This window comes from Perca fluviatilis, chromosome 9 (assembly GCF_010015445.1).
Source record: "Perca fluviatilis chromosome 9, GENO_Pfluv_1.0, whole genome shotgun sequence".
Classification (NCBI taxonomy): Eukaryota; Metazoa; Chordata; class Actinopteri; order Perciformes; family Percidae; genus Perca; species Perca fluviatilis.
The window spans coordinates 39,596,949-39,620,626 of record NC_053120.1 but is presented as its reverse complement, the minus strand read 5'-3'; the positions used below and the strand labels follow the sequence as shown (position 1 = coordinate 39,620,626).

At 42.1% G+C, this 23,678-nt stretch overlaps 1 protein-coding gene across 4 annotated transcripts in view; it reads right to left on the bottom strand.

Annotated features, from left to right (window-relative positions):
* The window catches only part of nhsa (Nance-Horan syndrome a (congenital cataracts and dental anomalies)), a 63,789-nt gene extending 40,866 nt beyond the window's left edge, over positions 1–22,923 (bottom strand). For all 4 annotated transcript variants that reach the window (XM_039811121.1, XM_039811122.1, XM_039811120.1 and 1 more), the window contains exon 1: positions 22,453–22,923. In XM_039811121.1, the coding sequence (XP_039667055.1) occupies positions 22,453–22,732 (280 nt within the window). In that variant the 5' untranslated portion in view covers positions 22,733–22,923. The remainder of the gene's footprint in view (positions 1–22,452) is intronic.
* Between the last annotated feature and the right edge of the window lie 755 nt (positions 22,924–23,678).

Genomic DNA, 23,678 nt, shown 5'->3' with positions numbered 1-23,678 from the left:
CTTTTGTCGCGTTTCTCTGCAAAGTGTTCCACGCCCTTCAATTCGAACTGTACTCTCTGAAACATATTTTGTCACCAGTTTTTGTCAAATGCAAGACATATTGATACAGCTGCAACAGGGACATCTCAATCCATCCAGGAAATATGATTGATTTGTAAACTGTGACAGACATTTTTACCATTTTCTGTCATTTTATAGTCCAGACAATTCTGAATTATTCCAGAAAAGAATCGTTGAGCCAACTCCTCCATTTATTCTGCAGAGATGTAAAATAGTGTTAATACTTCAAACTCCTGTGAATGTTGATACACTCTCTAGGTAATTTAGGATTTATATTCAAACTGTGTGCTTCATTAAGAAAATTGGGCATCATGGTATCGTAAAACACCTTTCTTTGTGCCTCAACATGGTTTTGTGTGTGCAGAATGAGGCCAAGTGACTTAAACGTTTCCATTCAATGTGTAACTTCAGTCTTGGTTTAAAGCAGTGGCAGCTACAGTGCACACTGCAGACTCTGGGGAAAGGGAGATTTAAGAAAGGATCTACCAAACCCAAGCATTAGGCTTCTTTCAGAAGTAGTAAAGGGAGAAATGTGTATATAGTGTGAGTGTGTGTGTGCGGGGGTGGGGATGGGGAATTGGGGGGGAAGATGTCCTTTCTACACATGTGAAAGACACCAGACTCAGCAGCCACCACTCAGTAATGCGTGACCACCAACCCCTCCCATTAAACCAGCTTTTATCTTGTGAAAGGAGTCATTGGTTTGTTTGTTTGTGTGGTTGGTTTCGTCTTCAACAATATCTATGAGCTCTTAACTTCACTAATCAGTAACTGTAAATTAAACTCTAATTCCTCGGGTTCCGACAACCAAAACATTGTCAGACGTTCATTAATCTGCTTCCTGATGTCCCGGATCTTCACACACTGCCAACACGCAAACACAAGAATTACAGTGCAAACAGTAAATATTTGATAACTGGCAACCTCCTCCGTCTCTCCTTGACTGTTCTGCGTTATCCTTCTTGTGTGGTCAGGAGGCTGCTCAAGAGAGCTGCAAGAATGCGAGTGGAGAGGAAAGCCAACAATGCTTTTAGAGCCACCGAAACCTTGTACACAAGGCACTTGTATAGTTCCTGTGGTTCCCTGTGTGCAGAAAAAGCTCCCTTTGAAGAAGAGGAACAATATGATAAGGAACTTTAACTGGCGCAGTCACTTCACAAGGCCGGCCCTCGTGAGAGGAAAAACAGAAAAAGAAAAGATGGACTGCACTGAAGGAAAATAACCTAACTTAACTTTGACGTTCAGCAAGAAATGCCGTATTTTTTCTACTTTTCTGACTAAGCAGTAGGGACAATCCCATGTCTAGAGAATGAATGGCTTACACAGTGTGGGAATGATCCTGGGAAGTGACTGTGATTAGTCTGGCTCCACTGGGCATGATATCACAGCAGGGTGAACCAGGCTCAACAGGAACACTCACAGAGAGACGAGGAAGACGCAGAGAGAGAGAGAGAGAAAGAGAGAGAGAGAGAGAGAGAGAGAGAGCGAAGCCGAGGGAACACGCATGGTAATTTGGTCTCCACAGTCTGACAGTGATTTCTAGGCTGGTAATCACATCACCTTTGTATCTGACGCAGAGTGACATCACCGCGAGCTACAAGTTTATCCCGTCCTGGCGGGCCCCAATGGAAAACTCATTCCAACGATCCAGTCTGTGGGTTTAAAGCTTCACTGCAGCTCTACAGACCCTCTAATCATGAACAAGAGGATTGGGAGATATGAAGAAATATGCTGAAGGCGTTAAACAGCAGCCCACTTACTGCTAACAGATCATAACATCACTGCAGACTGCATCCCTGTTATTAAGAATTAAAGTTATCCCTATAGTAAGTCAGGTTTAAAATCAAATAGTATGTTCAAACACTTGATGAATAATCTCCTTTTATATTAAAGGAATAGTTAAATAGTTGGCAAATACACTTATTCACTTTCTTGCTCAGAGTTGAGAAGATACCACTGTCATGTCTGAATGCTAAAAATAGTGCGAGAGACCATTTAGTTTAGCTTAGCACAAAGACTGGAAACAGAGGGAAACAGCTGGCCTGGCTTTGTTTAAATGCAAAAGTCCTCCATCAGCATCTCTTAAGATCACTGATCAACACATTATATCTAATTAATTTAATTCGTACAAAAACCCCAAGTGTTAAAACAACACATTGTGGTTTTATTGGGGATTACCTTATGTGTGGGACTATGTCCTGGCCGGACAAAGTAACTTTCTGAAGTTTGGTAGTCACACTGTGAGGTTGCCAAGCAACCAGCAGAGACTCCAGGAAGTTCTGAGATATAACGTATTAACAATTGAGCTCAATAAGGGTTGTTAGGCGTATTTAGTTACATTTGGACAGAGCCAGGCTAGACATTTCCCTCTGTTTCCAGTTTTTTCTGCTAAGCTAAGCTTTCCGGCTCCGGGATGTAACTTCATATTAACTGTACGGACGTGAGAGTGGTAACAATCTTCTCATCTAACTTCCTTTAAGCTTGTCTGCTCATTTGAAAGTCTGCTAAAAGCTACTCAACTGTATGATGATCATGCTTTCATTAAACTAGAATTCACAACTTTTAAGGTGGATAAAGTATTCAAATGAGCCATAAGTATTTGAAATGAATCAAGGTACAAACAGGCCGGGTCTTAGTACAAGTTGGCAGATATCTGAATAAAACATGTGATTAAAAGGTGGCTTGGGTCAGCTACATGGGCCCGCAGCACACCAGATGTCACCCGCGCCTGTTTGGGAGGAGCTTGTGATTGAATATTAATGAGAAGAAAGAAGGCTTTTCCACATGCTTTGTCTTTGCCCCAATAAAGGTCATCAGCAGTGACAGCAAACTTCACAGGCACAGAAGTGTGTCACCTAACACGGGATCCCCTTTAACCAAGAGATTAGGGACAACCAGTGTCCCAGATTAAAGAGATCTGTCTGAGGTCAGGTAAATACCCTTATGTTTCTGTTTTATTAAAATTCATAGAAACAGCCTATTGTATGTGAAAATGTTGCAGCCGTTTAGTGATGGACAAACTGTGTCTCACTCCAGGAGGGTAAAAAAGGAAGACACAAATTAGGAGAGAGTTCAAAACCTTTTTGTCTTTCATGTGCCTCTAAATTTATACACAGGAAAATGTATCCTGCATACTATTTCATATATATATCTATAATAAAATTGAAAAAGAATATCATATACATGAATCTATAAAGAATTGTTATTATCACACTATCCAAAAATCTTATTCTGCAAGCTGCTACAATAAGGATCCAAACTGGTTTTGAGCTATAAGCACAGGTTTGAAACAATCTAGCGTTTTAAAGACAACAAATCCCAGAGTAAAAAGTGGTGAGCACTAGTGATGAGACACTGCAACTGAATCACAGGTCAACACCTCCTGTAAGCCGAAATGCCTCTGGCCCTGAGCCCAAAATCCTAATGAGCAACAGGATGGATGAAAGTGATGTACAGAGCATCAGGCAGCTGTGAGGCGGAGGTTAAATGTAGGGCTGCAGATGTTGCTGGCAAGACACTGCCTCAAGCCAATATGCAGTATGCTACTGCTCTCATCTGTTTCACCAATGGTCACATTCAATGTTTATTCCAAACCAAAAAAGGGTGGTGAAAGGTGAAATAGTGCATTAACCTTTCTTTTCCTAATGGTATACTTTTGATAAAAAAGCATTACATAACACATTAGGTGCAGGCAATCACAATGGTGTGACTGAACTGCCAAATAACAGGATCCAACCTGATCAGAAACGACAACAATGTGGAGATAATGTCTGAGAGCACAGAAAAGATACAGTATTTGGTTACTGTAGCATTGGTTCTAGAGCTGCTGACATTAATCAATTATTAAATAAATTGTCAAACATTTCAATAATTGATTAGCCTAATCGGTTAATGTAAGTTTTTATGAAGTTTATAAATAAATACAAAGAAATAGTTTATTCACTCTTCTATGACAGTAAGCTGAATATCTTTGAGTTGTGGACAAAACAAAAAGACATTTGAGGACGTCATCTTGGGCTTTGGGAAACACTGATCCACATTTTTCAGATTTCTGACATTTTGTACACCAAACAACTATGGTCATAGTAAGGTTTGCTACACTGGTTTACCTTGCGTAACTCCTGACAGAAGGACTTCAACTAGCCCTCATCTGATGTACGTGTGTGTATGTTGCTCAATGTGTGTGTGTGTGTGTGTGTGTGTGTATGTTTGCGTGCTGAACTTCAAGTGCAGTAATGCACAATGAGTAATCGCGATCTAGACAGGTCCCTCTGGAGGCCCTCTACAGTTTGTTTATGGAGGGAAATGAGGTCTCAGTGGATTGTGGTTTGGGCTTTTCGCTCTCTTTGGTGTGAAAACACTGTATTTGTGGTGTGATATCTGACAAGAAACATGAGCAAAATGACAAAAATCACACCTCCAGTTTCCTCTGTCAGCTCTGTGGCATGGCAGAGAGTAAAAGTCCAGATGGACAGGTCACATCTGGTCACTCAGAGGAACATATCCACCCCTATATTCCTTCACCCTGAGGGCTTTGGGAATGTCAGGACTGTAAGGTTATTCTCCTCTTTCCCTCAGCTCGCCATTCAGATTTTCTAGTCTTGCAGTGATGAGCGTGACCAACACAAGCCATGTGGTGCGACAGGAGCAACGTAGGCCTTTGAGCGACAAAAACAACAACTTTGATTGAGATTAGAAGAAGAAAAACACTGACGAGGCTGACACAAACCCATAAAACAGACCTCAAGCTACTTATTTGGATGAATCCCATGGCGTCACAAAAGACAGATTAAATACAACATCATAATCCAGGGGATCAGGAGAATATGCAAATTAATTGAGGTGACTCATTTGTTACCCAGTAGCTCTACCTCTACCTAAAATAAATTGTTAAAAATAACGAGGATTCACACTGTATAGACATTGGAGCATCCGCACATTTTCCTAAGTTCTATGTGAAATTCCAATGACTGAGCACTGACCTCCTCTTTGACATCTTATCATAAAAGATTCAGTCTCTTCTGAAGGTCTGATGAAAAGGTTCTTTGTGTCAGTGATCAGCGCCCCTCCCACAGACATCCTTCCGTGTCAACATAAGCAACACGATTACAACACCAGCCACCAACCATCCACACTGACTGTCACCACTTGCCAATTAAATCCACTAAATCACAACAGCTAATGCAACATTAATAATTACTGTAAGTCTTGTTCAGTTTTCTACACGTACGCAGCCATCAACAGACATTGGCAAATGTGAGTCAATAAACGAAAACAAAAGTTAACTTTGACTGCATGAATCATGCTGCAGCTGCCAAACAGACCAATTTTTATGCGATCTTAAAAACAGGGTGTATTTCTCCACATTGTGATGCAGCAAATGAGGCTATAAAACCTGCTGTAAACCCATTACCATCACACAGTCAGCCAGAAAGCAATATATATTCAGTGCCCCCCATAAAACAAGGCTTGGGCGATTTTGTGTGAGCCAGGATAATCAATGGAACCATGTAATCAAAGCATCCAAGTTTGAGTTTACTGCTGCCATGGTAACAGTCATACCAAGCCAAGACTCCTCTGGTCATACTGACCTCTGCTTTCAAACCCATGTGTGAAAGTAGAAGGAAATAATGCACTTGAAAGCACCTCATAAACATTTGCGAAGACAACCTGATGAGTAGAGATCAACTTTCTTTGCCTTTACAATCTTTACAAATCATTTGACCTGGTGGTTTTTTGTGGTCTTCTTCGTAACCAACAAACTGGTAGAGCATATTTATTTTTATTTTGCAGTCATGACTCGTAACCTAAGTGTTGTTTCAACTGTAAACTAGAATGTTACAAATGGTTTTCGAAACATGCTCAACCGGCTTTGGTGTGTGCAAAAAGTTTCTGCAGGAGCCAAAAGTAACTTTTACAAAGCAAATACCTATAATCTGCTTCACCAGTGTTGTGCCTGAACGCATTCATTGAACGATACTTCGTGAACTCGTTCATATTTAGAATTTTCGAACGTGAACCGAACGTACTGTATTACTGCCTGATGAACATGTGAACTCGTTCATTCTGGTGTCTGTGAACGCCACGCTCTCTCAGTTTAACTTCGTCCAATAGGGTGCCAGATTTCTATAGAGCCTTCCAGGCCCAAACCACGGCTAAAACACACCGTAAACAGGCCTTCATATGTAGCGGAAAAAACACCCAATCTGGCAACACCAGCCACCAGTGTCGCACCGCCGCATTGGTCATCAAAACAAAAAGCAGCGTGGAGGCGACAAAGCAGCCCGGAGGCGTCGTATGATTATTTAAACGAGTTTTATGACAAGGTCGGTGAGGATGGAAAGATCTTACATTTCTGTGCAAACTTTGCCCGCCGGCTTTCAAAAAGAAAATCTGCACTTCAGTCCCATCCACAGCTAACCTGAAACGGCACGTTGAACTGATTGGATATGAAGATGAAGATGAAATCTGACGCATAGTTTCAGTGTTAAAACTGATAAAATAATTGCTGTCTGTGGTTCTATATGGGCTGTGGCAATAATTTTGAAAAATAATAGCTCGCAGCAACATATGGAAAAAAAGAACTATGAACTAGTTCATTTTTGGAACTGTGAACTTGGTTCAAAATTTTGAACCATAAACTATAAACCACTATAAACTGAACTAGTTCATTTTAATTTGTGAACTGAACTTTGAACTAGTTCATGTAGAAAGTGAACTTTCCCAACACTGTGCTTCACACGCTGCACACACAACTGAGAGGCTGATCAGCCTCTAGGCAGTATGACAACACAGATCGCCTTGCATTCCCTCTGCCCACACTCAAAACAGACAGATGGTAGTGGTGGGCGGATCGATCCAAATATCGATAATATCGATACCAACGTTGGTATTGATATTGATCAATCCCAGTGTAATGAGATCGATACTTTAGTTTTAGTTTCTCCCCAGTATGCACCGCTGCGGTTTCATCAAAGAGGCGACCTGTGTCTGTGTAAGTGGCGCTGCTTTAGAGTGCCGCTCCTGTCACAGAGCAGGCACACTTTGCTCCTCTTCCCCCCTCTTGTGATTTGATGTTGTACCGTCACGTGACTCAGCGGCGCCAGGCAAACAAGCAAGCAAGCAGCCAGGCGCGGCGGCGGCCAGCACTACACACACAAGCAGGACAGAGACGGAGCAGAAAAACGGCAGAGAGGAAGAGAAGCGCCGTGTGGCTAGATTTTCAGGCCAAAAATGAAACGACGGAAAGCTGTATAATTTGTAAAAAGGCTGTAAGATACAGTGTTCACACAACAAATTTGTAAGCATATGAAAATTCTGTCCTGGGTTTTAACTGGAAAAATGTCCTGGAAAAATCACAAAAATGTTTAAAGTCATGAAAATTCATTCAATTTAGCAATTTGATGATGAATCCACTTTAATTATTAAAAAAGTATCGGTATCGTCTCGGTATTGGCGATACTGGCCCTGTATTTACTGTATTTAATTTTGCAGTTATTTTGCAGATGCTTTTCTTATCTTCTTTTGCATAGCAACCTCCATTTCCCCTTGTATGACTTTTGACATCACAGCTTCTTTTATAAAGCTGTTGGGATGACACCTGGTCCAAATTAAACTGGGACAAAATCAAATGAGTGTGTATATTTTCACAATGGGTAGCCACAGTGGGATTCAAACCGCTGACCTTGGGTCAGTGCCATCGCCGCTGAGCAACAAAGGCCCGTGTTGAACGTATACATTTCACAGATGGAGAACGGGGAAGCAGCTGCCCAGTGCCTTTCAAAGAAGAAGCTCGGCACATGACTTCATCGGACAGCCATGTATCCCTGTGTACTGCTATTAGACATACATTGTTGTCTGTGGAGAGGAGTGTGATGCCTTAAGCGTTTAATATAATAGAAGCACTGAGATGGTCTAAGTGGAATGAATGGATGAAACTCTGAAATGTTAATGGCTCTGAATTATGTTAGAGCAGTCTTTGATTGTCACAACTGTTCAGCATGAAATCGGATTTGGCTTTGCGTATGGTGCAATATGATTATCAAAAGGCATTGAAAGCTTAAGTTGAGAGTTTAGGCTAGCTCGAAACATCTTGAAGACATTTTATCCGACCATATATTACGGTTAAACCTTAAGTTCATTGGCTGTTATTATGAATATCTTGTTCTACAGACAAAAACATAAATCCGGAATGACAATGGAATGAATCAGTGATTCATGTCCATACAATATTACAGTGGAATTGCTATAATAAGATATATGACTGAATATATGGCTTACATTTGAGCTTTGTAATTATGATGCAGCCTCTATCATTTAGCTTCAAAAGTCACCTTGAGACATTTTCTGAGACTGTTCAACTCCCTTACACAAGGTCATAAATTAAAAGGTGTTTCACGGATGAGAAAGAAAGAGGTAAATCACTCCTGGATACCTTAGCCTTGGATCATTCCCAACATCTCCGATTTCTTAAGTATTCTCGTGGCAGAGGTCATGCAAACAAAAGCTGTGGGAAGAGGAACCAGTCAAGTGATTATTGTGCAACATCTCAGTATTCAACCTAATGCTAAAACACACACTTACAAAACAGTATCTGTACTCCATGATCACATTGATGAAGACATTCATCTCACAGTCTTATGTTTCCTTCTCGTTCTGATAAATAACCAAAGACGACGCCCAGCACATCAGCTGTGCACTCTTCCTGTGACTTTATACTCTCACTAGCTGGCCGACACTTCCTTAATAAGATCAGGATCAGTGCTCCTTTAACTTGTAGACCCCCCGGGGAGTAAGAACACAGCCTACACATGCACATATGTCATAAACAAATATTTGGTTTAAATCCCTGAACCACTTACAAAGTAAGACACCCCCAATATCTTCTTTCATGATGCACTTGTTCATTGCACAGCCCACAGAGCAAGGCAGAATATGTTGTTCTAGGTGTGAATGTGCCGCTAAAACCACATAATTAATGTTAACAAGAAGTTAATTCCTTCCTTCCCCTGCCGATAGAGTATCTTCTGCGCACTCTCCCAGCTGCCTGAATACTACGTTTCAGCCCTACAGTTTGAGCATACAGATCTTTTTTGGCAGAGCGCCAACGTCAACAACAATCAAGAAACAAGGAACACCAAATAGGGCGTGGGAACGTGTGCTTCATATGGACAAATGGAGTGCTTGATCAAATGGAAAAAATTAAAAGAACCAAAATTTCTGGACCTCTGTAAATGATTTCCACTTTTTTGAATACCCTCTTCTTAAGCCTGACTTACAACAAAAAGCCACCATAAAAAGGCACAACAAAAGGCAGCACGAGTGCCACTGAAGGACAAATGGCCTGCATACAAGAAAGGCCTACAGAGCTAAAACTGAGACTCTCCAGCCTCATAAACATGAGATAACTTGTAGAGCTGTGAAGATGAATCGATTAATTGTCAACTATTTAACTTATCGCCAACTATTTTGAGAATCAATTATTCGGTTTGAGTCATTTGTATATTAAAAAGTATAAATTATCAAATTCCAGCTTCTTAAATGTGAATATTTTCTAGTTTTCCACTCCTCTGTGACAATAAATTGAATATCTTTGAGTTGTGGACAAAACAAGACATTTGAGGACGTCATCTAATAACCTAATAACTTGTGTTCTGTAAATACATCTCAGTCACTCTCAGTGACGGGCTAAATGACTTGGCCCAGGCCTGGCAAAGCCTGTGCATCTTAGCATTCCTTGATGTGGATGAAACAACAGTGGTGCGATGCAAAGATCAGGGCAGTGTGCCCCTCCCCGTGTCCTGCAGTCCTGCAGACTGTGTTTAAACCAAGAGATCAGACACTCGTAATCTCCATTGTCCCGTCCTGGGTAGACGACAGGGTCCTTCCATGGCCCACTTTAACAAGCAGGGCCATCTGCAGAGTCACAGATGGCCCCGGCAATGTATCACACAGGTTCCCACATTTAGATAGAGGGTTAACCTGATATGAGCTGGTTTACAAAGATGAAAAATACACACACACACACACACACACACACACACACACACACACACACACACACACACACACACACTGAGCAAAGAAAAGTGGAGAAACTGTTGCTGCTTTTGATAAGTCTTTATAATCTCCCTTGGTATGCAGTTTATTATGTTTTCAAGTCCAGGATAACACAGCAGGTATTTTTCACACCGTATCTACACCTACATCACAGCTCTACAACCTGGATCTCCTAAAACATTCTGCATATGCTTTAGATTACATTGTGTTATTGTCATCTGTCAGAATGAAGCAGTCTTTGATCCACCTCTATGCACTCCCTGCAACCCTGCACCTCTAAAAACACACATTCAAAATAAAACACTGCTTAGCACAGCTCTCCCCGCCTCAGAGTACACCTCGTCCAAACTAACAAGAAGGTTCATTGGGTTAACCAAAAAAAATGACGCCATTATGACAGGAATGAACAAACATCATCAAGGTGATAAATGAGGCGTTTTTGTCACAAGCTGGTGCCACCGTGGCATTTAGTGTCAGAGTGAACAAACAGAGGGGCAATAAAACAGGGAATGAGACTTTAAGGACACATGCAGTGAAAGAATTCAAATCAATGGGCATCAATGTGTCCTGCCAAATGGGTTCAACCAGGACATTTCTTCCTTTAGACAAAGTGCTGCCAAGGTAACTGTCCAAACTTTAAGTGAATGGAGAGACTTCCTACTGAGAGCCTCATTCAAACACGTCCCGTGACTGAGATCTCTGTCACTGATTGGCTGCTGGATGAAGCTGCCGAGTGCTACCCCAGCATGGAGGCTGTGAACTTGACCTAACATTAAGGTGAAGACGGGAGGCTGGGAGACTCTGAGCTCTGACGGGCGAGCGTGGTCTGGCTTTGTGTCCCTCAATGGAGAGGTAATGAGTCACACAAACCTTCCCAGCAGCCAGCCAGCTGGCATGCAGCTCGCCTGCACAAAGAGATCTGCTAGGGTAGGCCTTCGCTCCAACGGCGGTCTGTTTCAGCATGGCAGCCATTCAAGCCCAGCTTTCCATTTTATTTACACGAGTGCCTTTATGTCTGGATCTCAGTTAGTTTCTAGATGAATCGTCTGACTCACCTCCACTTTGCTCCCATTTACTGGCTGGTGGAGACTCTGGGAGTGGGATGGGCTTTTGATTTAGCCGGTCCTGTTCATGCTTAGACCTAAATCCAACCTTGGGTGTTTGAATCACAAGTGGACAGCTCTAAACACAAGTGTGAGTGTACTGTGGACACACTGGGATGCTACTGGTCAAGTCACATGAGGTAGTCAGAGATGCATTTGACCACATACCCTATGTCACAAACTTTGAATGCAAATGCATCCTTGCCTCGGTTGACAGACTATATAGTCAAATCTGTAGTGTATAAATAGCAGAACAAACCTGTCAAACACAGATGGATGTGCATGATTTGCCTGTTCCAAAGTTCAGAAAAGGTTTTGAAGCTCGTACCTGAGCCAAAATATTGAATATTCCCAATCCACCCCTCCAGTTAGATAATGTGCATATCTTTATTAAGCAGACGGAGAGACTGATATACATCATGTCCGGGGACTAATTGGTTGTTGGACTATAATCAAAAAAATATATACAAACTACAAGCACCAGTGACAATCAGGCTCACTTTTTAACTGCTGAGCTCCTCAGAATCACGTCGGGTTTCATTAAACCCCGTCAGTATTTTTAGTCAGTACGCAGGATTTGCCACATTATTTTTATTATAAGATAAGTGTATGAAATGAGTCTTGAAAAATATAAGCCTCACACTGTATGGAATTATTTGGGAATGTTTGACCTAGAGTTGGAAAGAAAACGCATTTCACAAAATATCTCAGCCTCCCACACAAGGAAAAAGTTAAACACAAACAAATCCTGATGTCTGGTTACAGTTTAGCAGTATTCCCGGGAGAGAGTCTAAATGAAAGTCCGTGCTTCTAATGAAAGACACTTTCCATAGGGCTATGGGCTCCGGGCTGGTGGCCAACAGATGGGGCTTATCAGCTGGCAACAACACAGCAGCACCTTCAGGTACTTTCCCCCCATGATCATGTCCAGCTACCATTTCAGTCTGAGCCTGAGGGAGGGAATACTCTCTTCAGATAAACTGATGTGAACAATCCACAGCAGGCTGACCGTCCATTAGTTCTGTGATGCAACAGTGGCCAACAGCCCTCGCATTTCCCATAAATGACTCGTCACAAAAGCTATTTCCAGGAACTATTTCTCCAGGGACTGTCAGTGAAAACAAGTCAAAACCACAAGTGTAGTCACTAAAACTGTATGCCTTGTTTAAACCAAATTAAAATGGTATTAATGTGTGTCCAACTAATGACACATACGTTGGTAAGCTAGACTGCTAAAGAAAATTTAGCAAACCGGCTTTCCACAAGGTCATGTTTCATATGAAAACCAACTCAAAGCTTTGCCAGCTGTAATGACCTTTGGCATCATTATTGCACACCTTGCACGGTGGCATCAAAGGATTATTTCAATACTGTTTCCTGTTTGAAGTCACCTTAGTTCTTTTTTAGCTGCTTTTTTAGACTTTGAATTACAGAGCTGTTGATTCCTGTCGCCCACAGCATTCATAACTTTAACGAAATAACTGAGGAGGAAAAGCTTTCTGGGCAATTTTTCTTCCTGTCGCATATTGTTTTCAGATTCTATTTATCACTTTGCACTGAAGTGCAGTCCCTTCAGTACAAAACATTTTGAAAAGCATGCCAGTAATTTGCTTGATATTACTGCTGCTCTTTTAGCAAGAGCGGAAAACCAGAAGTAAAAGCTAGTTTGATTCATCTAACGTGTGACTAAAAATGATACACAAACTCTAACAGTAAATTGCTCTGTGGTGGCTCGCTCCCTGATGTAAAGAGGTTGCCAAGACAGACTGGGCAAATCATCACAAAAGCCCAACAGCAGCTATGATGGAGGATATAAAACTAGGTTTGTCCCAAATAGTATTTTTTATTTCTTTCTCCCAGTCTCCAACTCCCAACCAGTTCAGTGTTGAGTACAAACATACTGGTCACACTAAAGCTATAGACTACTCAGCATCACTAAGCGACACAGATGTTATCTCTCCACATGATGAACTGTACTTTATCTCTGCTTCTCAAGTGGACAGTAAACGTGGTTGTTAAGGTAGAATGACACAACTGTTTCACAGCAAGAAAGCTCCAGACAGTTTTGGAGAGACAGGTGGAGTCAGACGATTTAATTCTGTACCTTCACTGTGGCAAAGCAACAATACAATGTCTCATTCAATACATGTTTTCAGTACTCAGATGTCAGTGGAAGTTCCCTCCCAAGTCAGAACTCCCCAGTGAGCTCTGAGAGTGCAACTTTTAGATTGGTAACTGGATCTTTATTCAGGGTGAGAATCCATTCCTTGGCAACGTGTGGGATAGACTGATGCTACGCTAGGATTTCCTGTTTTCTCATAATTAAATGTCTAATGGTAAGAGCTGTGTGGAAGTTGGATGTGTCATGAGATCAGTAACACTGGGCATAATAAAAACCAAAAGGATTTACTTGGAAATCAAATGACCCCGGTTTCTCTTTCAGATTGAGCCAAGGGACATTTGATTACTCATTTGACTGCAGTGAAGTTCCCAGAGTACAGTGAGCTCAGTCCTCTCATTTACAAAAACCTACTGTGCAGTGAATATAATATATATAAGCACTCAGAAACTCAAATATTAACCCATGCAAATTTACCCAGAGTACCAGGCATCAATTCTACATTGATTAGTGGTCAGTAAATGTTTAATTTGGAGAATCGCTAACTAATAAGCAGAACATAATGGAGAGCAGGTCATCCATTTTCATGGCATAAGCCCTTTTTTTTTGCTGCTATAGCAGGATGGTCTCTCCCCAGTGGGGCTGCTGGGAGCGGGACTGGCTGAATCTCAAAATGAGAAAGTGGGATACAGAGACGAGTGAGAGCGGGAGAGACCCAGAAGCTCAGAGAAAGCCGTCAGAAGAGAAGAACAAAGTATACAAAATGCCTGAGGGAGCAGGCAGGCACAGAAATCACTGGCAAGAATAAAAGATGAATCCGGGTGGCGAGGAAATATCCCGGAGGAGGAGGGTATAAAGGAGGGAGGAACAAAAGCCGGTGCAGGAGGGTGAACTTGCGCGTGCTTCATAGCACAATGAGCCGATTGGAGGAGAGTCGTCCTCTCACGTTGACCGGTCCAGGATACCTCTGCTCATTCTCAGTCCCACGATTAGTGTTATCCAGACTAGAGCATTAAACTGATGCACATAATATGTTTGATATGAAAAAAATGAAGGAGTGGACCAAGTAGAATTCCCTATCTGCTAATACATTATTTATATCAGGTGGGATTGGGCATTTTCCCTTTAAAAGTTAGAAAAAGAAACAAAACTGCATCAAAACTGTTCATTAGTGGAAAGGTGTTGAAGTAATGGGAAGCAGCGCACCGAAAACCTCTGTGTCCAGGTCAGTGACGCTCGTTCACAAACACTCTATCAGCGTGCTACAGGGCGCCCTCCACCACTTGCACTAAATTTGTAAGTCAGTGTGACAAGTGAGGGCCCACAGGACGGTACAAAGACAGCAGGAAGCAGATAAGACCATGACGAGGGAGTCTGGCCTGAGGATTGCTCATTACATCAGACAGCCACAAACAAGACAGAAAATATGAAATGGCAGAAGATACTTTCTGACTGAAGCTTCATCGATAGTAGAGTCTGTTCGAGGGGAAGTTTAGTTTCTGGTTCTTGTTGAATGTAATTACTATTCCAATCAAAAGGCAAGAAGAGAGATGACATCCAAATCAAATCTTTAAAATAATAGTTTTGGGAAATATATGTTGTCTTGCAAAGAGTGAGATTAGATATGAAGCTACGGGAAGCTAGCGGCCTAGCTTAGCATAAAGACTGGAAATAGGGGAAGCAGCTAGCCTGATTCTGTCCGAACTTAAAAAAAGAAAATCCACCGACCAGGACCTATTAATCTCACTAATTACCACATTATATAGTATATTTTTGTTTAATTAGTATAAAAACTGATGTGTAAAAATGATAAGTTGTGATTTATGGGGGGATATGTGCCGGACTATTTCTTGGCCGGGTGCAGTGACTTCCTTTGGATAGAGCCAGGCTAGCTGTTTCCCCTTGTTTCCAGTCTTTATGCTAAACTAAATTAACTGTTTGCTTTAAATATTCTGTTATCTCTCTGTGCTTGGATGAGATTACTCCGACTGTCCCACCGAACTGAAAATAAAACCTGACACCAGAAATTTTACTTGTGAAGAGAATAGTCTTAGCCTAAACCGTTTACACACACCCTCATATCCACAGGTGCTTTCCTTTTTGCATCACTTGTTGATGGTAGGATGATTGATGAAAAGGCTCTTTCAACATTAAAGACTCAACCTGGCTGATCCACTGGCTCGTATACAGCGGCGAGGGAAGGGGAGTTCACATTCCAGTCAAATCCCAGTCTAAACACCTGCATGGCAAAGACTACAACTTCATGTTTCCTTCCTGTTAAAATACCAAGTCAGTTTTAACGCACATTTTCCCCACCACCCACCGCTTTTACACGTTGGGTTTGTGTTAGATGAGAATAGCTTTTGAAAGTGTCCATTGTAAAATGTAGATTAGCATACATGCATCAGGTTAACAATTAACTGCGACATAAAACGTCCTATTGGCAGAAGAGCATGGGAGGATTTAGTTAATATAAGGTTATTTTTATACAGCTGTGATTCACTCTCAACATCTCTGATCCTTTATCTCTCACTTCCTACTAATCTCTCTCACCAGATAAGTGAGTAAGGAGTGGAGACTCATACGAATTTTACTTTTACTTTTATCTTCTCCTCCTGCAAAGATCCCGAGATGTGTCTTAACATTTCTGTAAGAATAATTCCATTGCGTAATATTTAAGTCTGTCTTTGTGACGGTGGTGGCCTGGGGGGAGGGACTGTAGAGGAGCGGAAGATCATATCATTTAAAGACATTCTGAGTTGGGAGAAGAAATCCACACAGGTGGCCTGAAATGCTTCCAGCTATAGTGGCGGCAAGACAAAGAGTAGACGACAAACGTTTTATAGCCCTGTGAGCTGTCAATATTTCTCTAGGTTGCCATGGAAAAGAATGTGGGGAGGTGTTGTTAACGGCATGCTACAGTAAACTTAGTTTAACTTGAAGTCTGATGTGTATTTATTTGATCTTTGGGCAAAATCTTGAAGTCTCAGCTACAGTATTTAGAATAACAGCTACATGTGGGCTCAAACAGAAGGCTACGCAGATGTCGTAGAGTCAAGAAGAGGAAATATCTATCCTGAATAAATAGAGCTGAGGTCAGACATATCTTTATTCTGAAATTACAGGCAGTGCTTGTAATTGCTTTTGGTACCACAGGTCATTATTACTGACCTGACTCAAAGTACTTTATGTGTTGTTCAATGCTGAAAAGTCAAATGTTGCTGCAGCTTAATGTGTAGTTCAAAACCATTGGAGGAAGTAAAGGATAAAGAGCATCCAAAACTTTTCATGGAGCTGGTCATGGCTCAGTTCTTCTCCAGCCATGAGTGACAGCCTGGGATGAAGACTTAGTTTAAGTTATTGCGTTGACTTTGACAGGTTAATCATGCCTAGCTCTGGACTGTTTTTTGTCAGCCCGCTGACCTGTGGCCATTCAGTATCATGTCAAACGTAAAATCCCCTCTAATTGGCTGCTCAAGTCTTTAGAGGCCGAGTGGTAAACAAGATGGAGGCGGCTGTGTTTGCTCTTTTGTGATTTGAAGGGGTGTGTAGGGGGGGGAGGGTTCGAGGTCAGCAGGCTTTTGAGGTCAGGGGGTAAATGACTTTGCCCCCCATCTCTTCTTCAGGACAGGCTTGAATTGTACTGCTGATGCCTAAGCCCCACACTCAGAACTCTATAAAGAGTAATGACTGCTGGGGAGTGTTATTTAATAAGAGTGTGTGTGTGTGTGTGTGTGTGTGTGTGTGTGTGTGTGTGTGTGTGTGTGTGTGTGTGTGTGTGTGTGTGTGTGTGTGTGTGTGTGCGTGCGTGCGTGCGTGTGTGTGTGTGTGAGAGAGACACATACGCACCTCAGGGCAAGGAGATAACTTATCATGGCCCCCTATTGAGTAGAAAAAACAATGCACTCTAACCAACAACAAACTAGAGCTTAACTTCCTCTGGAGGAACCTGACGTTCCAAAAACAGGAATGTATACATTCCAGCAGAGAGGCCCTAAACACACTTAATACAAATGCCTATATGCCTGAAAATATAAAGAAGACCAGCAGAGGGATTTTAGGTAAGTGTATAGATGGCCACACTAAGAAGCACTTGCTCTCGTGGAGGGTCCCACCGCAGGAATGTAAAGTGTAATCACTCACACATTTCCCTCAAGAAAAGCAATGAAAAACCTTAATTTTAACAAAACGTCTCCTTTCATAAGCAAACAGCTTCAACCCCTAACTCCAGTTTCTTCCCATCTCCCCTAATCACACCAGCCATCCAGGCCAATTTAGGGAGCATGTGTCGGGTGCAAGGTCCCAGAAGTGCAAGCGAGCGTTGTGGTTTCCTGGTCACTGGCTTCTTGGAATGCTTGACTTGACAGAATGGCTCAGCAGAAACCACTTCAATCACAGGCCGAGCAATCCACCGGGGGCCGAGGTGCTGAGACGCACACACAGTTAATGGAGTGAAGGGGAAACCTTCAGTTCAACTTGGTACAAAGACCGCATTTCTCATTTCAATGTCAAACACTCTGGTGTAAAAAATAATTTGCTGACAATAACGTGCTTATACCATATTATCACGTTACAATGTAGAATACTGAACAAAGCCATTGGTTTGTTCATAGTTTGGTACTTTTTTTTCATACTCTGGTCCCAAAAATTCAAAGTTAGAGTGCTGAATATAAGACACAAAGAGTGCATATAGAATGGATGACATGACAGTTAAATTAAAACAACAGGGCATAGCATCAGGGCTGTCTCGGCCCTCTCAGTTTCTGTCTGGGAAGAGGGGGAAGGTGCAGGAATAAATGAGCAAGTCTTTGAAATGTGCTCTATAATTAGCAAGGGTACAATATCAACGGCAGGTTGTCTGGACCTGCAGAAATATGCTTACGGTTTTGACAATGAAAGAGAAAAGCGGAGGAGAGGCTCTGGATCCCGTTCTAAAGTGTGATCCAAGTTTCGCTGATGTAATTCTTCTCTTTGTGTGAATGATTTAAAGTCTTTGTTCGCTTTATGGAAAGAGATTGAGGCTGGTGGCATAAAGTTCATTCTTCTTCATCTGTTCCCACCCCATATCACCACATATATTGAACTCTAGCTACTAAAAAACTAAAAAACAGAATCACTAAAGAGGACACTACTGAAAAAATGTTGATTTCACTCACCGTGAAATATTTTCATTCCTGCGTTATCTGAAGCTCTATCGAGTATGCTAACATCGACTGCTATTGACCTCGGATGGAGTGTGCACTGACTCGCTGTTGCGGCCTCACTTAGGAAATCAAAGTCCCAGTAATAGCGGGACTGGGTCAATGACATGTAGAAGAGAAGGACTGTCAGCAGGCTAATGTGGTTTCTGGGTCTAAGCCGCTCTCGTGCAGTTTATAGTCGCATAGATGATGTGCTACTGCCGTCCACAGAAGCTTTCATTCCAGGCAACGAGGCTCTAACAGAGCTGCATGAACGTCACAGTGCTGAAGTGGAAGGCCAGCTCTGGAGTGAAATCAAGAAACAGAGAGGATGGCAACTGCAGAGAATAAATACATGGTGCTCAATCTTACTCAAGGGGTGGTTTTAGCAAGCGGAAAAGTAGCACAGTGGAAAGCCTAAAGCACCTAAAGCAAAGTTGTGAGAAATGTTCCCTGCTGCAGGCCCTTGTCTTTTCTTAAATGTTAAATAAATAACATGTAGGCTAGTATGTGTCAAGCTGATTTCTTTGAGTTCAGACATTTAAGCTCAATGAACTTGACAGTTACAAATGTTCTACTAGAGTTTTAAAACAAACTGAATTAGTCAGCTGGTTAGTAAATTATGTATAACTTCAGAGTAAAATCTCCAAATTCTGCACATTTGGTCAAATGTATTTGTACTAGCAGTAAACACTTATCTAAAAGATAAGATATTGATCCTGGCTGTTTTTTATGTGGGAACATTTCCAAACATTTTTCAACATTTCTTGGAATTCAATTTGTATTCACATAACTATCCTAATTATACATGTGTGAAATAAAACCTTTTGTTTTTGTTCAAAGCAATTTCGCCAGTGAACTACAGTTGTACTGAAGGGTTATGTTCTAATTCTACAACCAATAACATTATCGCTTTAAACGTAATACTTTAAAGTCACAAGATTGTCATGTAAGACTACACCGTTTTGCAACACTAATGCATGATGGACTTCTTCTATCCATAATGGGCAGAAAGAGCACGATGACACAGAAATGTGAGGCATCTTGTGTTCTGCTGTGCTTAAAGTTTTTTCTCAGTTTTACTGAGTGGATCAGTGAGACTAATGCTTTTCTCTATTTGGTGTTGTGAGACAGTCTCTGGGGCGGCCCGTACAAGGAATGTGGTAAACTGCCAGCCATGTGCTCCTGGACCAAAAAAAACAGAGGGCCACTTGCCGCCACAAGAATTACAGCTCCCCCTCCACATTGAGCCTAGTGTAACTTAAAACCCAGCAGAGTGCTCTAACATGGGACTCTGTAGTGCTACAGAGCCCAGTCTGGCAGAGGAGCTGTGATGGTAGTCAAACACAGACATTGATGGGGTGTCACAGGAGAGCTGTCCAAACACAGGGCTGAGGGACACATGCCAGGCTCCTGGTACGTAAACGTCTGCTGAAGTGTGTGCGAGGCAGTGGACAAGAGTCAGAGAAAGAGAAAGCAAAAAAAGAGTGTTTCACATGGATTTGGATAAATAGATTACCAAACAGAGACAACTTCTTATTTTTCATTTTTACAGAAACATTTAAAGTGTGTACTGTTTGTCTAAAAGCATATCTGGTGTTATATTGTTGGATTCCATTGTATAAATAGCCATGGTGATCAATCACAGACAGTAGAAGCATCACCTAAGCTACTATATATGGACCTGCTGGCTACTTAGTACAGCTTTTGTACAGCTGGTGTTGAAAGCTGGCTATGAGATGGCACAAAAGTAAAGAAAAAAAAACACTGCAAAAAATATACCTGCATTCAGACATCACCACAGAGGGAACTGGAAAACAGCTACAATACTACACACAAATGATTTGTGTCTGATGCACCACCAGAAAAACAACTTCTTCTAAACAGCATGTTTGCTCACAAGGGACAGCCCTTGTGATCCTTTACCAATGGGTCAATATCTGATTGTGCATAATCCAATATGGCCAATGAATCTGCAGCTGTGTCCTTCAGAGACAAGTCAAAGCCGCATCATAAAAGCACCACCCTCCCCCCCACACCTCTTCCAAGCTCCCAGTGCCTTGAACTGCTCCATTTACATTAATTGTCATTCAGATGAGGGAGGGTTCTGTTGTTTAAGGCTGCCCCTGACACACATTAATATGAAAAGCACAATTAAGAGTAATTAGGCTTTTGCAGGCAAAAGAGGGTTATGTGGTAACCTAGCACGCAAGATCCTGTGTACCCTACAACATGCAGCATGGAGGGATTTGATCATTTCATCCCAACATGTTCACTCCACCCTGTAGACGTGGGATGAATCACACAGTAAATCATTTGACTTAAATGTTGCCATTAGGTGTCATCTTTAAACTGCATCTTAATCACATCCTGAGCTGTGGATACTTATAAAATATTGCTCTCATTACAACACTGCTGTAATAACTTTCTTTTATCACTGATTTTCAGAGTTGCCTTTATCAAAGTAGCTTCCCAGATTAATTTACATGGAGTCTGGTTAGATACAGAGAGCTGTCAAAAGAAAACTATGATAAACTCGCAATAAACTAGATTCTGTGTCACTTATAATCCTCCATTAAAACAATGTGCTTCCACCCAGCTCAGAAAGGAGCGTACTTGCAAATATGAACTGATGGAGCCTCTTTAGATCAGGCTCAAACTCTCTTCAAGACCAAACAGCAAAGGGCCAGGAAAACTAGCCTGCAAATGTTGCCTCAAACAGGAGCTACAAGCGCTGGCAAAAATAATCTCTGCAGACGTCTCCCAATTTTAAATCAGGTTTAAGAGGGGTCATGTATGTGTTTTGAGTTTAGCAGGCAGCAGATAAATACCCACAGGCAAACTAATCCATTCACAGACCACAGGAAGCAGGGTCTGGGGAACATGCAAGGACTTGCTGAACTCTAAACTAAAGCAGTGTAAATGCACTGGGATATGTCCAAGCTGGAGGACCTGTTCCAGGCTGGACAATTACGGGGAGAGAGAGGGGCGCACAGGTTTCCTATGTGCTTCCTGGAGAGTGGGTTTATACATAAATACCCCAGTCACTCAGGGGGGAGACAGAAAAAAGAGGCAGGCAATGGACACATGCTGTGTTATCAGGGTAATGAATTCTCACTGGTGGTCAAGCAAAGTTCAACACACAAGCAGGACAACTGTGAGGAGCAGAGCATCATTAACTTGAAACACTTTGGCTCAACATATATCAGTGGCCAGCAGAACTCATGCTTATATCTGTATCAACTGCCACTGACACTCAGTGGTGATTTTAAATTTAAAAATATCGACGTTGTGACGCAATCACACAGGTTAACTGCTTCCCACCTGGACCAATGTGCGTCATTAACAAAGTTACCTGTAACTGTAAGTCTAGTTATATGAAGCCATACTCCACGAGAGAAATCCTGTCTATAGCAATGTAATAGCTAAGTGGCTAACGTTACTACGGTAGCATTCGCTCGGTAGGTACAGACAGGCTGACACACGCCCCTCTCCGTGGGAAGAGATGAAAACAGCAGCGCGTGTCTCCCAATATGAACTAATAAGCTAACTGAATGTCTACAAAAACAACGAAGCTAACTAAAAATGGTAAAGAAATCAGATGTGCCTGGCTTACCGTGCGCTGGTGACGGTGGCCGGTCAACAATGATTTAACTGCGACTTTCTCGTACTTTCAAGGAGTTTTTAAGCTACTACGGTATCATTTCTGCAGCGAATTAATATTATGCAACTTGTGGTAAACTAAGCTAACTTCATGTTTTATCTACGTCATTATTTGCTTGTAGAAATGTAGTCCGAAGTCAACGGTGAGAAGTGGAAAAGATGCCCGCTCCTCGTGCGTGTTTGCCCCGTGCCGTTTTCCTTCAGAACCGCGCGCGGGACATGCGCGTGTAGCTTCTATATAAAACAGATAATAAGAGAGAGTACTCACGCACTGGCTCCTGTTTGGGGTCCAGCTCGGAGCAGGTCTGCTGGAGTCTGTTAATCTTACTCTGCAGCCCCCTGACCCGCAGGCTGGTGGATGAGAGCTCGTTCTCCAGCTCCTGGAATATGGAGCAGGCATGTTTGGCCAGGTCCGACAGCTGCCGCAAGGTCCGAGATAGAGCCACATTACTGATGGAGACCAGGTCCTCGAAAAGCAGAGGGTCATCGTTTGGGGTTTGATGCCTGCACAGAAACTGAGGTTCCACGACTCGTTTGGCAAATGGCATGTTGGTGTGGTGGACCGAGGAATAAATCCAACAAAAGTGACCCAAGAGTGAGCAGAAAGCAGTTCTCTCCCCTCGGCCCCTGGTCCAGTTTCTCTGAATTCAGCTGCTGCTGATGCCCCCCATCCTGGACTGTTGTGCTCCTGGCTGCTGCGCCGGGTCATCTGCTGCCCCTAAATGCTAGAGTGTTTTTCACTGCTCCGAAGTAGAGGTGGTTTTTAAAAATGGCGGGAGTGAAACATGGAGCGGAGTGCCAGGCTGGACTGGATCCGGACTCCCTCGCTGTCGCCGTTGAAGTTGCCGTGTTGGCTTCACGGCCCCCAGGAAAAACAAAGATAAGCTAATGGTCCTGAAAAATCTCCAGGACAGGAGGGACGTTGCATACACATCACAACAAATGTCTTCTGGGCATGTTATAACCCTTGTGTTGTCCTCGGGTCAAATGTGGCCCGTTTTAAAAGTTTTTTTTTATATCAGAAATATGGGTTTCTTACAACCAAATTGATCCAAAGTTGGATGCATGCATGTACGTTGTATGGAACCCATGCATCATTCTTCCCAGGTAAAATTAATGATTACTTCCATTGAATTGTGGGTGTTTTATTTAATTTGATAGCATTTGAGAAAAATGAATACAGTTTTAATACAGTATCCTGCCTAAACTTTGACATATATACCGTCTGTGATTCGCTCAACATCCTCTGATCTCAACTATTAGTCAGAATGATTCATACTTTTTGCTTTTTTTAACTCAAAAATGAGTGTTATGATGTCATATAAATGAAGTGTATTGACCATGAATTTAAAAAAGCAGCAAAAAAAAAAGCAGCAAAAATGTTGAGAAAAACAGCAAAAAAAAGTTCCGGTTCAATTTTCAACAAGTTCATGGTCGACGGAAAGACAACACGAGGGATAAGTCATATAATGGGAGAATGGAAAATACAAAGTG